The following is a 13993-nucleotide window of genomic DNA, read 5'->3' on the forward strand; positions in this document are numbered from 1 at the left end:
AAATTGTGTGAAATAAATAAACAAAACAAAACATGCATAATCAAAGAGAAAAAAACAGCATTATCATAGTCAGTCACTGGTCACCACCAAAACCACAAACACCCTCTCCTCAGTTCTGCTTATCCAAAACCCTAACAAATCCTCCAAATCCAACAACCCCAGGTTCTATGTGTATATTATATACAGACTTCCGTATAATCTCACACAATACAGGACCAACATCAAATTTCCAATGGCTCGCCAACTTCACCTGAAACAAATACCACTAAGCACATCACAAGCTGGCTTAGCTGCAACCACTCTTCTCTTGTGCGCCTTTGTCTTGTTTATGTGTGCTTCGCATTCCCGCAAATGGCGTCGCTTAGGTTCTTGCTATGGTTCCTCCAACCATAATCCTGTTATAGAACTTAACACTGACAATTTAATACTTAGTACAGGAGTGTATGGTGCTCGCAGTTGCAATAATGATGAACTATTGGTTAGTGGTGAACAGCAACAGCAAGGAGTTCCAGTTTGGCAGAAGAACATACTCATGGGCGGGAAGTGCCAGCTACCAGACTTTTCAGGTGTCATCATTTATGACTCTGATGGAAACATTGTTAACCCTGCAAGAAACCCTCACCCTTTACTCACCTGGAAGTGATTAAGAATGCAGAGGGCCTTCAGAAACTGGATAAATGACATACTTTCCCAGTGCTCGTAGTTGTTTCAGGTGTTCATTTTATCACATAATTGAACTCAAGTCTAGACAATCCACCCTCAACATAGATGGCAACGTGGTGTTCGTTTTCTTTTTCTTTTTTACGAAAAATTAATTTCAAGCTATGTATTATTTCTAATGCATTTTCAGCATATTACAAACTCAAAATGGAATGAAAGATGCAACATGGGCAAAGAACACAAGCAATATCTTCTATCACGTTAAACTTTGAAGATGCTGCTACTATAAAAGAGAAATGACAAGCATTTTCTAACATATGTAAGATATTTTCAAAACAATCAACTACGCCTTAGGGATTCATTCTTCTTGTTAGAGGAAGAAGAGCGCCCTCTAAGTGGCACTACATTAAGCTTTGATGATGTAGATTTGACAGCATTGATCTTTTTACTTGCTATTTTCTTGGTCAAACCTGGAGATGATGTTTTCCGGGAGATCTTCAGTGTCTTTGCAACTTTAACGGCCTTTACAGATTTTGCTGGAGTAGATGCTTTTCGAGATTTATTTACTGAGGATGCAGCCTTAGTGCTGTTTGTAGAAGATTTGTCTGCTATAGTGTTAATCTTGTTCTTTTGACTGGATAGTTTTATCAATTTTGCTTTCTTCCCCTTCTGTTCAGTTATTTGAGCCCTGGCAATATCCCTCCGAACATTATCTGTAGTGAGGGATTCCAAGCTCTCATTCTTCCTAATTGCCTCCTCAATTCGAGCAGCCAACTGCAAGTCCTTTTTAGCCACCAAGCTTGTCACTTTCCCTGTTAAGGAATAAGGGAACACCATTAGAACCTCCAAAACAAGAAAAAAAGATTACCACCAAAAGTGTAGAATTTCTTCACATATTAAAAAGAAAACCCTCTTGCCATCAAAAGTTAAAAGAAGGAAGCAAAGATACAGTGTTGCAGGCCAAAAACTGCAAGATGCTTTTTCATTTTCCTAAGCTTTAAAAATTGAAATGAGGATACATTTTATTGGGGCTGCGGATATATTGATTCATAAATTGATGCTTGTTCTCAGAATTACTTGTACTTTCAGTACCTCTTCTTGGTAAGGCACAAATTGATCTTAAAACAGGTATTAGTTTATTTGAATTCACAAAATTCTATGGTTTGAATAAATTTCCACGATCCGTACCTTTTGCACCCATACGAGCAGTTCTTCCTGTGCGATGAAGGTAATCAATCTAAAAGGCCAAAGAGAAAAGGTATATATTAATCTTTATTTAAAATTTTGTCCTAATGGACGGGCTACAAATAGTATCCATTCCCCTTCCTCAAAACCTCCAATCTAAAATTTGAGCAGGATGTCCCTCCATGTCATTGAACTGAATACTAAAATTGGCAGCCCGACTTTCATATCGTAAAAGGACAAATCAATTAAAGAACCTGGAAAAAGAGGAAAAAAAAAAAAGGATGCTGAACTGAAGAAACATCAACCGAAGAAAGTCACTCACAGAGTTCAAGGGGAAATCAAACATGACAACGTGATCTACATCCAAGTCAAGTCCCCTAGCAGCCAAGTCGGTGCAGACCAATGTCGGGCAGTCTCCATCATCACTCTTAAACTTCTGGAGATTTTCAACCCTGTCGTTATGAGGAATAATTAGCCAAGTACTAGAAGGAAAATGTTGTGCGCACACAAGATAACACATCAAATTTGGAAAGATCAGGAGGTTAAAGGGAAAGGGGCAGTGAAGGGAAGTAGATACTCTCTTTGATTACAGAAGAAAAATGGTAATAAGAAAGAAAAAGATCATATTTAACTAGTAGAAAAGTAAGGCATAGCCTCCTTTCTATAAGATCTGAGCTTCTCTTTTGGACCGGAAGTATAAAAATATTAGGGAATGAACAAAGAAAGTGCTCTGGCACTTTGAAAGCTAATTTTTCTTTTTACCAAGTAGAGTGCCAATTAATAACAGTTTCTACATACAAAAGTATTTCTCATGATCTCACCTTTGTTCAGCTGGAACTTCCCCATGATAGTTGACAGTAGAGATTTGATTTTCAGCAAGAAAGTGATCAACAGCACGGCTGGAATTCAAAGTGTTGCAGAACACCATCACCCTGTTTCCCTTTGCCAAACTTGGTTCAAGGACCTAAATTCACCAGAACATGCTATGTAAATTTCCTTGGTTATATAAGGAAGAGACTATCTAATTCTCCGGAAAGGATCAATTTAAATCCTCTAATAGTTTCTGCTAAACCGACATATTTCCCCGGGGAACCCGTAAATACTTCTGCTACAAAAAAGGGTTGTGATAAGAAACGCTCAATTTTTCGTGCTCTTGCTAAAGTAGTTCTGATGATTCAATAATATTATTACTTCAATTCGGAGTTCTTAGTTACTACGACTGGATGAAAATCTTATTGATGGAATTCAACCAATAGCAGTTTTCTAAAAGTATATGACATTTCTTTAGAAAACCTGAAATGGAATATGCAAAACAATACTTGCTGAGTTTGCTAATATGCACAAGTACAAACTGCCACAGAGAGAATGACACCAGATCATTTCTCAAACTTACCAAATTCAAAAATCGCGGTGTAACGTGTATCCCCCTCCCGTTCCGATCATGGAATAGATGTCAAAAAGCCAAAATATAACAAAAGGCTCTCCAAAAGTTTTGTGCAAAAATTATTATCTGCGCTCTCTTAAAGTTTTGTCCAGTTAAGTGTAAGAAAGTAAAAAATTGATGGTGGATCCATTATGATAAACAAGAACTTTGAATATGCTGGATGTAACAAGTAGGCTTGTTAACTAACTGAGACTGCATTTGGACTGTGATTTGCATCACTGATCGTTAAGGTAAGAGAGGAGAGGAAGATTCAGTTGTAGAATATGAGTTCTTTCTCTAATCGTAGAAAGAATAAAAAGGACAAACAATTTTTCATGCCTTCACGGCTAATAGAAGTGTAGGTTTACCTATGTTTCACCAACAATAATGTTATGAACTATACATACAATGCACACATGTTAGCATATGCTTAGCGCAACGGTACAGTAGAGCAGACAGCAGTTAACCTGTAACAGTGCTTCCAGCTTGTTTTCAGAACCTGAAAGTTTTATAAAATCATGGCGAGCAGATGCTATTTTTTTATGCAGTGTTGATGTGCGCAAATGGACTATTCCTTGAAACTCCTCATCAATCAGCTTTTGAACTGCCTGCAAGACCTCTATAAGGTTAACTCTACCAATAACTGAAAGCTAAAATCTGAGCAGAAAAGAGTTCATTAAATTCATGAAATTGAATCAATATCAATTTCATGACTTTACTAGACTAGACAAGCTTCAGAAATAATAACAATGGACCGAACGTAAAAGCTATGGAGGGCACATATGGATTCATTTCAAAAGTGAAGAGAAGAAAAATAGCATAATTTCATTACATTACAGTGGAAGGAAAGGGAGAATTTAAACCTTAACTACAGAAGATAAAGTACTTCTCATCTTTACAGAAGTGGTCAAAGCCAGTATACCTTTGTCATTGTTGCAGTGACCAAAATCGTTTGAAACCCTAGGCCATCAGGTTTTGATGCACGATTTTTTAATGGGCCCAGAAACTTCCTAATATCAGGACCAAAGCCACGATCAAACATGGTGTCTGCCTCATCCAATACCTACTAAAAAATTTGCAACATCATGAAGTGCCATAAAATTATTGTGACAACCAGAAGTTACTGGAACTGAATCCAACACTGTGTCAAATATTGATATGAAGCATTAATATTCAGGTTTTAAATCCTTCCAGTACTTAAAAATCAAAATTCGTTGAAAATATTGGATCTCACCAAGTATTTTATGTCACCATAAACCATATTCCCATCCTCAATATGTTGTAGAATCCTGCCAGGGGTCCCAACTATCATATCAATGGGGCTATTTAATGAGTCTTCCTGTGGTCGCATTCGGCCACCGCCACTGACCATGGTAGACCTGAATCGGGCGTGATGACTGATAGACTTTGCCACACGAAAGACCTGTAAAACACATACAATGTTATCAAGTGAAAGATTGAAGGCCATAAGGATTGAGAGAGCTCCATATCCCAAAGTAATCCAGAATACCTGTTCAGATAGCTCTCTCGTAGGGCATAGAACAATAGCCCGAGGACGCCTAGGCTTCATTAACAGACCCAACAATGCTTCATCCCGTCTTAGCAACTGCCAAGGCAAGAAAAGAAAGGGAATTTTCTTTTCATTCACATGTCACAATTTTTTACACCAATGAAGTACAAGCAAACAGAGGCACAAATCAATTCAATGAACTCACTTATCTGTCATATCTTCAAACATCTTTCAAGTTTCAACCACCCAATTCAACAAATACGTTTTTATCAAATTTAAAATAATATCTTTGATCACCTGAAGTCAGAAAAGTACGATGCCATACTTTTAAAATCACTTTTATTGCACTAGCCCAAGACTACCAAATTGCAACAGTGTTATATCAGAAGCACATAACCAAAACAAGAAGTCAATCAAGGGACAAAGAGAACTAACCTGAACAAGAGGCAGCATATAAGCCAAAGTCTTACCAGACCCAGTATGAGACCCCAAGACTACACTTTTACCATCCAAAACAGCAGGAATCCCAATACACTGAATCTCAGTAGGAACCTCAATCTCCATTTCTCTAACAGCACCCATTACCTCATCACTCAAACTCAACTCCTCAAAACTACCCGCAATCTTTTTTCCTTTCTTTGACTTGTTAAAGCTATCATCTTTTTCAGTCTCAACATTAACAACTAACTTTGTTTGGGTTTGGGTTTGGGTTTTGAGTTGTTGGGTTTTTGAGGAGTTCTTGAGGTGTCTAAGCCTGAGTCTTTCTAAAAGGATTGAGTGCTTTGCTTGGTCTGGGTCTGAGAATGTTGTTGTGGTGGATGTTTCAGTACCTGTGGCTGAGGCAGTGGTGGTGCAAAGGGGTTTAAAGTTAAAACGCAGTAAAACCCTGCTGGGTTTTGGGAATCTAAGAAAAGGGTAATAGTGCTTTGTTGCCGTGGAGAGAGAGAGGCTCAAGAGCGTTCTTGATGTGCCTGCCATGGTTACTGTTTTTCGTTTCGAAGTTGCAATTGCAATTCTGTGGGGTTTTAGTTGTTTTGCATTTTAAGGTCTTAGCCTTTCCAAAGTGAATGTTGATAAGCTGCTCGCCCTTTTGAATTACTACGGCATGTCGTTTAACAACCAAAGTATAATCTTAAAAAAAAGCTAATCCTTTTTCTTTTCTTTTCTTTTCTCTCAAACGAACATAATTATAGTTGGCCCTCCTTTTTGGTTGTTAAAAGATAAGGATTCAATTCACAAATTTAGATTCTAAGCTCATTTTGTAAGCAAAAGTCTAAGCCGGTCAAACTTCCATCGAGTCTCTGTTTGATCCCTTTATACATTTGCATCCTAATCACATGAATTCGGCACTTAATTAGAAACTATTGAGGGAGACCATCCATCAAATTTTTATTCACATAAATACACAGTTTCTCTTTATTATTTTCTAAGTAGTGCTATTTCAGAAAGAAAAAAGAAATTCTTGGCATGGCAACTTGCACTCGCTAATTCTCACAGTGGGGCAAGAAAAGCTTATGCCTAAAGTTCAAAAAGTGCAGTAGCGATTCAGTATTATTATCGTTTGGATGCCAAAAAGAAAAAGAAAAAACAAAGTATTGAAAGAGAACAATGAGAAATCCAGCAGAATCTAAATAAATATGCAGAATTATGCTTGTAAATGACTAGAAAATCTTGACAGTAATCCCAATCATCATGTAGTATAAGTAATCATATTCTTTTAACTCGCACTATATATACAAAGTCACACACATGCAACTAAATTCTCTGCCAGTGAAACAGGTTCAGACTACAGAGTGTCTGAGAAATTTTTTCATAATCTTTAGCCTCAAAAGTTAAGTTCACGACAGAACAAAGCTATACTTTTAGCCATGTCCTTTTTGTTTCAATTCCACCAGCGCCAGGCAAGAAGTGATCAATTCAAGATCCTGATGCAAAGGAGTCAATAGCCTCGGCCATTTTCTTCTTCAGAGCATCTGAGGACTTGATAATCTCAAACGCCTCCATCTGGTCTATCTTCAACACTATTGCAGTCACTTTTCCGGCATTATCATGCTCAAGACGCTCCAAAATACCACTTTTTCCCAATACCTGTCCATTTTAAATGCGCAATAACACTTCGTTAGAAATTCTAAAATACAATACAAGCAAATTTACACGGAGATCCCAGAAGCCCGACAGGAATAACTTCTGTCATTTCTAAAGATTACAGTGCAGGTATGTACCTCTGTCATTGTATCAGTAACTAAAACAGTTTGGAGTCTTTGATCATTTGATTGCGATTTTCGATTTTTTAATGAACTTATAATCCTGCTGATTTCAGGACCAAAGCCATTATCAAACATGGCATCTGCATCATCCAATACCTAGAATTACAGTGCAACTGTCACTTAACTAAGGAATGTACTTCATATAAGGACACTCACATTTTTCCTTTTAAAGACTACACAAAGTAAGAATCTTTCACTCATCAGAACTAGATGTCAAAATTTGCATTGATTGGTAAAATGACAACAATTTATAATAAACAATAGGATCCTCACCAAGTATTTGATATCATCAGTTGCAATGCTTCCCTCCTCAATTTGCTGGACAACCTCAAAAGGTGTTCCTATTAGCATTCCAATAGGGGGTTTTGACATATTCTCTGGAGACAGATGATCAGAGCCACTTCGGCTTAGTCGTGCAAAATCGCTGATAGACTTAGCGATGCGAAATCCCTTCATGGTCATCCAAAATCATGGTCAAGTTGATCACTATATGTGTCAGAAAACCACAAAGCAAATTGATACAGGTGCTACAGACCTCATCAGATAGCTCCTCTGTGGTGCATAAGACAATAGCTTTGGGTTGCTTAGGCTTCATTCCAGACAAAGCCTCATCTCCTCTCAACAACTGCACAATAATGACAACAAATTATGACCATATTATTGTAAGCTTTTCAAGTTTAGCGCTGAAACATTCTGAGCAAAATTGTGGACTAGTGATTTAAGTATCTACCCTAAACCCTAAATATATGATGGTTGGGGTTGAGGAAAGATGACAAGAGTACCCGACCACATATATGATATTTGAGACCTTATATTGCAACATATTAAGTACAAGTCAGCTTAAGGTGAAGATGAAGCAAAATTATCTGATAAGATATTATAAAAATGCATATTGACTAAATTTAGTATAAAAGTAGAGTAGCTGGAGATCTTAATTTGGAAACACTCCAAAAATATAAGCAAGCATGATAGAACCTTCAGAAAAGCATATTATCAATCATTTGACATGCAAAACTCATAGAAAGACTAGATATAATGAAAATCAGGAAACAACTTACAAATAATCACATTCCAAACTCAGATCTTTTCCTAAATTACACGTGTGGAAAAGCAAATGAAAACGGAAGGAATTGCATAAAGTAATGGCATTTAAAAAAAAAAAAGAATTACTTGAACAAGAGGTAACAAGTAAGAGAGAGTCCTGCCAGACCCAGAATTTGAACTCAAAACCAAACTCTTGCCTTCCAAAATAGCAGGAATACCAACACATTGAATTTCAGTAGGAACCCAAACACCCAATTCACCAGCAGCCATTGCCACTTCTTCTTTCAAACCCAACTCTTCAAAACCAGACACCACCTCTCCTATACTCGCCTCACTTTTGCTCCCAACTACTACATCAGCACGACAATTTGACCTTTCCTGTTGCTTGGTAGTTGTTGCTATTGTTGTTTTCAAAGAACCCTGAAGTTTTCTCTGCCTAAATTTTTCAAGAATGAAAGAGTCTTTCTTGGATTCTTTCTCCTTACTCTCAGTTGAGACTCTAGTGGTGGTGGTGGTGGTGGTGGTGGAGAGAGCCCTTAAAACCGAAAGCTGTCTGATGGGTAGTGGTGGATGTGATTGAGAAGAAAGAGCTAGATTGACGAATGCTTTGAGTGTTCTTTTCATGGCTTCTTTGTTGGCGGTTTGGCTTTTTGTGTGCTGTTACTGTTTCTTTGAGTGAAAATAAGCATAAAGCTGGTTTGGTGTTCGAGATGCAACGCCAACTGCGCTGGAGATGAGTCGCTACTAGCTCCTAGTCGTAATTCCCGTTTTGCACTGAGATGAACAAAAATGTTTTTTTCTAGAAAAAAGAAAATCTTTATTTTAGTTTCTTTTCTTTTTTTTAATTTTGAGAATAATGTTTAGTTATATCAAAATACATTTTTTGTAGAACAGATTTAACAAAGCAGTTTATAAAGTAAAAAAATTAAATTTATTAAATGAAGAAATTTAAACCTTACTTTCTTAATATGATACAACAATTCAAAATAAATATGTAAAGTTTTTACCAATGAAAATAGATTAATTAGATTGGCTAAATACACAAATGATCCCTGAATATGTGTTTTCACAGTCTAAAAATTGAGTTTGAGAAACTAATTATAAAAATAAAATAAATTTAAATGGCTATTTATGTATTTAGCCAATTAGATTTAGACAAACAAAATTAACATTAGCTTTCTTTTCCTAAAAATTTGAGAAGGGTATATATATTTACTCCCTACATTGTATAATATTATATTAATTATCCATTATATTTGAACTTATTTTTTATTTTTTATTTTAACATTTTATATCAAAAAATCTTTCTCTTAAATTTTTTGTTAAATAATTACTAATTCAATTAAATTTTATATTATTTATTTCTTGATTTTTGACCATTTTTTTATATTTTATTTATTATATTATAATCTCTTTATATTTTAAAAGTCCATATATTAAAAGAATAAATTAATAAAAATATATATCCTATTAAAATTATAATTTTAATATAACAAAAAATTAATAATATTATATTTTGACAATTTAAAATTAAATTTTATAAATTTCTAATATTTTGTTAAATACAAATACTTTCAAAATACAAATATTTTGATCATTAAATCTTTTACTAATTAAGTTGAAGTTTCTTTTTATCAATTTAATATTCAAAATGTCTTGATTTTGAATGAAATAGATAATAATTAATTTTATTAAAACATGATGGATTTTTGAAGTTAACTCACTCTTTTTGTCCCCTATTATAGCACACGTATCTCCAGGATATAAGGAACATAATGGCTTGATATCATTTTCACCTAAATTTTATAAATTTTTATTAAAAAGATATTTAGTCATAAAGAAAAAATAATTTTATTTTATCCAGATGTATGTTTACGCCTATCAAATTGATAAATGATTGACATATATTTATTAATTTTAAATAATAAAAAATATATAAATTATCAAATACCAAAATATAAAATACTCATAATACAATATATGGATCACTCTGTTAGGAATATAGTTCATCTATTACTTAATGGTCCAGTCAATGGACCATGATCACGCCCAACTATGATTAATTAGCATCAATAATTATAATATGGTAAGAATAATAAAGATGCCAACCTTAGGAGCTTCACAACATTAAACAGACTAAGTTACTTAAACAAAACCAAAAGCAAACTAGAAATGATGATAGATAGGTCTACACTTGTAATTATTCGTTCAAGAGACCACTTCTATTAACAAGCAAAAAGAGTAGATAACTCAAAAAGTGCCTCAACCAGGAAAAGGAAAAAAAAAGTCACAAACTAGCATTAGCAGCTTTATCTCATTTCAGAAGATGAACCCAGATTCTCTTCTGCAACAGACACCAGATATTTGCTATCAGAATTTCTCGCGGAGCAATTGGCACGAATCTCCCCTTGATTGCCTGTCAGCACATCCATTTGCCCCATTCTGATCATGGAAAGCACGAACTTCTGAAAGAACAAAGTTTCGTTAGCAGCAAAGCTAGTAACAATGGCCCTTGTCCTTGCATCCGTGTACAAATCTTGGTCGGATGTAAACAGACCCTGACGGTTTATGAGGTCTACATAGTACTTATTAACAAATATGTTAGGAGACCTGATGTCCAAGACTGTGGTATTATGTGTTTCTGCTTGTGGGCACGTCTGCTTCAGACCATTAGCAAAAGTATTGTCCAGAGTGGGATCCTGTGATGGGTATAGCCGGTCGGTGAAGGATGTGCAGTGGCTAATGCCAATAGTGTGGCCGCCTGATAGTGCCACTGCGTCAGTGGCATCAAGCCCTTTTCTTGCAAGCTTGTCAAGAATTGTTGTCGTGTTAGCAAAAGGTGCAACTAGATGTTCAAAAGTTGCATTTGTTTCTGCAAATTTTACTCCATCTCGCCTTCCTAGTGGGACATTATAGTCAGGTCCACCTGTCTGTAACCCGAAGAACATAATTCTATTTCATTGATATAGAACAATAAAAGAGAAAGAAAAAGATAAAAGAAAAGGAATGGCGGGAAGGTGTTTGTTTACCAAGAAAACAGAATCACGAGCAGCGACTGCAACAATATCGGAGCAAGAGACCACACGGCCACACCGCCTATGAACACGCGCTCGGAGATCATCGACGATTTTGAAAGACTCTTTTCTCAAAGATAAGTTAGGAAGCTCAGATTTCTCACTTGGCCCACCTGCTGATCCATCCAGCAACACTGATCCATCGCATCCCTATATTATATGTTTATTTTATATGCATCCAGAACAGAGTTTGCTCAAGAACATAATCAAGTGCAGAAAATAGTTACCATAACAAAGCAGTCGTGGAAGTGGAGACGAAGCAGGCCAGCAGCTTGACCAATGTCCTTCCTGAAGATTTTCTGGAGCTCTTTCCTGACAATGAACTCAAGTTTAGGACAGCTAGATCTGTAGAATGTCCATGATAGACCATTCACTATAGGTGGTCTGCTTTGTGCTTCAGTGGTGCAAAAGCAAAAAGCTAGTAGTAAGAGAGAAGAGATCCCGAGGAGAGAAGCCATTGATTTAGCACTAGCCATAGTTGTTTGTCTGTGTGCTCTAGATGCACAAAGAGCTCTATTTTATAGTCATAAAATGTTTATTTTAATGTTTGTGTGTTTAGCTGTTCTAATAAAAGAATTATCTTAATGATTTATGTCACTGGTACTCATGGTAAATATTTTTATCTTTTAGTGTATATAAGTTTTATTATTATTACAATTTTTATAAATTATTAAACCCACTATGAATAATATGATTTATATATATATCTTTATTAATAAAAATTTATAAAAGATATATAATACCTTCCAACTTAGTTCAAATATAAAAAATGTATATTTTTCGAAGTGAGAAGTTTTGGATTTAAAAGAAAGTTAATTGTCAAAAGTTGTATTAAGGAAGAATTACTTTTCAATTTGGGTGCCATATTTTTAATAGCACCAAGCTTATGAAAATAAAAAGAATGGATTTATAGGAAATATATAACTCAATTATGGTGATAGTTTTCTTATAGAGTGATTTTAAATATTAAGGTAAGCCCCCTATCCTTTAGAATTCACCAAACCTGTTGTACTCATTTTTGTTGCTGCTTTGAACCCACATCCACATGTAGCACGAATCATTGCTTGCCCGCGGCACAAAAATAGTTTCAAAAGGTGTTTTTTAAAAGTAGGGTATGAATCATTAACTTTAGGAGTGACTAAAATCTTTAAAAAAAAAAAAATGAAAAGTGAATTAATTCCTGTTCAATTCGGTTTGGTTATTTTTTTTTTTAGAAAAATCGACTTATTTGATTTAAATTTTTTTAAAAATTAAAATTATTTCGGTTCAGTTTGGTTCTATACTAAAAAAATTTGATATAATTGAAATAATCGATTTTTTTAATTATTTGCTAAAATTTATTTGATTTTTAATATGAGATTTAATTTTTAAAAATTATTATAAATTTGGTTCGATTATTGTGATTTACTCTTCTATTCAATTCGGTTTGATTCATATTTATATGCAATTTAATTTATTTTTAAAATTTGATTCGATTCAAATTTGGTTTTGAACCGAACCCATTGTTTCCTCACTCTTTAGCTTTAATCCACGTGTTATAGTTTTAGAAGATACTTATAAACTTTGGCCTAATGCCTAATTTGACCCTTAACTTTCTTTTTCTTCTTTTCCTTCAAACACTTTTTTTCTAGAAACATTATAATTTCATTTTATAAATTAAAGAGTACAGAGCAAGGATTACTAAACCCAAATTAAAAGTCTAGTAATAAATACAAAATGACCAAAATAGATGTAGAATTTTTTAATAGGATAAACATAAAACAACTAATTTATTAGCTAAAAAGAAATCTAAATCCACTGCAAATATAGAAATGCCATGAATTTTAGAGACTTTTGATTCATGGATAAATTAAATATGTTTCAAAAATTATATCTAAATAAATGCTTTAATATTCATATATAAAATATCGATTACAAGCAGAATTTTATATGTAGAATATATTATGAGCTATAGATTCACTAAAAGAATCGAAACTAATTCTCATCTTAAGCAAGTGATTCGTAACTTAACTATATTTCACTTTTTTTTTCACTTAGTCTCCAGTGAATATGACCGTTAGCAAATAACAATCAAATTACACAGTACTATTAATAAATTTTAATGTGGTGTATAATAGCTATTGTTCTTTCAACAACTACATCGGCACTTGCTGGGTCATATTCATAGAATATCAAAATGACAAAAAATAAACTACAAATTCTAAAATGAAAATATATTAAATCACAAGATAATTTAATATATTTAAAAAAAAATTAAAAATGCACACAATTTATAAGTGATACAATGCAATCAATTAAATGACTAGTTGTTATTATTTTAATATTAATTAAACCGAATTCCAATTGAATTATCAAATATACTGGATAATACCCTTGTGAGACTAAAATTTGGAAGAAAATCTAGAAGAGAAAGCTTAGGTCCCTTCAATCACTTTTATTGTACATATTTTAGAACATTTAGACTATCAACCTTAATGAAAAAAAGGGAATGATTGACTAAAAAATGGTCGGCAATAGTCTAGAATTCCTCACATCCTGTGAGATCGTGCCACGCAGCAGAATAAGCAAAGGTCTTATATATTAATCAACTTGTCCCATAGATATCCACATCAATCTCAAGAATAAATGTTGATTAGTTCATTAACTAACTGAGAGATTAAGCTATTGATTGCTTTTTGCCTCCTCTCAAATCCTCAAAATTCTCTCAAGCAACCATACTTAAATCTCTATATCTCAACTATACCAACTGCATCCTCTCAAAAGCTTATAGTTAGTTTAAATATATTTGCATTTGCTCACCTCTATTTTAATATGTCAACTTTCTACTTCT

The 13993-nt window shown here is 34.2% G+C and overlaps 4 protein-coding genes across 6 annotated transcripts; 1 reads left to right on the forward strand and 3 right to left on the reverse strand.

The window, feature by feature from the left end:
* Positions 1-17: 17 nt before the first annotated feature.
* LOC8281391 (DEAD-box ATP-dependent RNA helicase 39-like) lies at positions 18-5848 on the reverse strand. 2 transcript variants are annotated; one of them, XM_048370679.1, is made up of 10 exons: positions 5214-5848; positions 4779-4874; positions 4503-4691; positions 4191-4331; positions 3736-3876; positions 2667-2809; positions 2168-2297; positions 1849-1897; positions 1131-1472; positions 18-605 (listed from the first exon to the last, which is right to left on the reverse strand). In XM_048370679.1, the coding sequence occupies exons 1-10, from the start codon at positions 5754-5756 to the stop codon at positions 577-579; spliced, it is 1803 nt and encodes a 600-aa protein (XP_048226636.1). In that variant the 5' UTR covers positions 5757-5848; the 3' UTR covers positions 18-576. The 2 variants fall into 2 exon arrangements, with proteins under 2 accessions (XP_048226636.1, XP_048226635.1); XM_048370678.1 differs by lacking the exon at positions 18-605 and having other exon boundaries at positions 897-1472.
* LOC8281390 lies at positions 233-868 on the forward strand. Its single transcript, XM_002527043.4, has one exon. It carries the CDS (start codon positions 233-235, stop codon positions 641-643), a length of 411 nt encoding a protein of 136 aa, XP_002527089.1. The 3' UTR covers positions 644-868.
* A 558-nt stretch (positions 5849-6406) lies between the features above and the next one.
* LOC8281392 (DEAD-box ATP-dependent RNA helicase 39) lies at positions 6407-8932 on the reverse strand. 2 transcript variants are annotated; one of them, XM_002527045.4, is made up of 5 exons: positions 8216-8932; positions 7581-7670; positions 7319-7495; positions 7001-7141; positions 6407-6866 (listed from the first exon to the last, which is right to left on the reverse strand). In XM_002527045.4, the coding sequence occupies exons 1-5, from the start codon at positions 8711-8713 to the stop codon at positions 6696-6698; spliced, it is 1077 nt and encodes a 358-aa protein (XP_002527091.2). In that variant the 5' UTR covers positions 8714-8932; the 3' UTR covers positions 6407-6695. The 2 variants fall into 2 exon arrangements, with proteins under 2 accessions (XP_002527091.2, XP_015579613.2); XM_015724127.3 differs by lacking the exon at positions 7001-7141 and having other exon boundaries at positions 8216-8928.
* Positions 8933-10173: 1241 nt separating this feature from the next.
* Positions 10174-11678, reverse strand: LOC8281393 (peroxidase 12). The gene is made up of 3 exons (XM_002527046.4): positions 11391-11678; positions 11119-11313; positions 10174-11019 (listed from the first exon to the last, which is right to left on the reverse strand). The coding sequence occupies exons 1-3, from the start codon at positions 11637-11639 to the stop codon at positions 10399-10401; spliced, it is 1065 nt and encodes a 354-aa protein (XP_002527092.2). The 5' UTR covers positions 11640-11678; the 3' UTR covers positions 10174-10398.
* Between the last annotated feature and the right edge of the window lie 2315 nt (positions 11679-13993).

This window comes from Ricinus communis, chromosome 2, assembly GCF_019578655.1.
Source record: "Ricinus communis isolate WT05 ecotype wild-type chromosome 2, ASM1957865v1, whole genome shotgun sequence".
Taxonomy (NCBI): domain Eukaryota; kingdom Viridiplantae; phylum Streptophyta; class Magnoliopsida; order Malpighiales; family Euphorbiaceae; genus Ricinus; species Ricinus communis.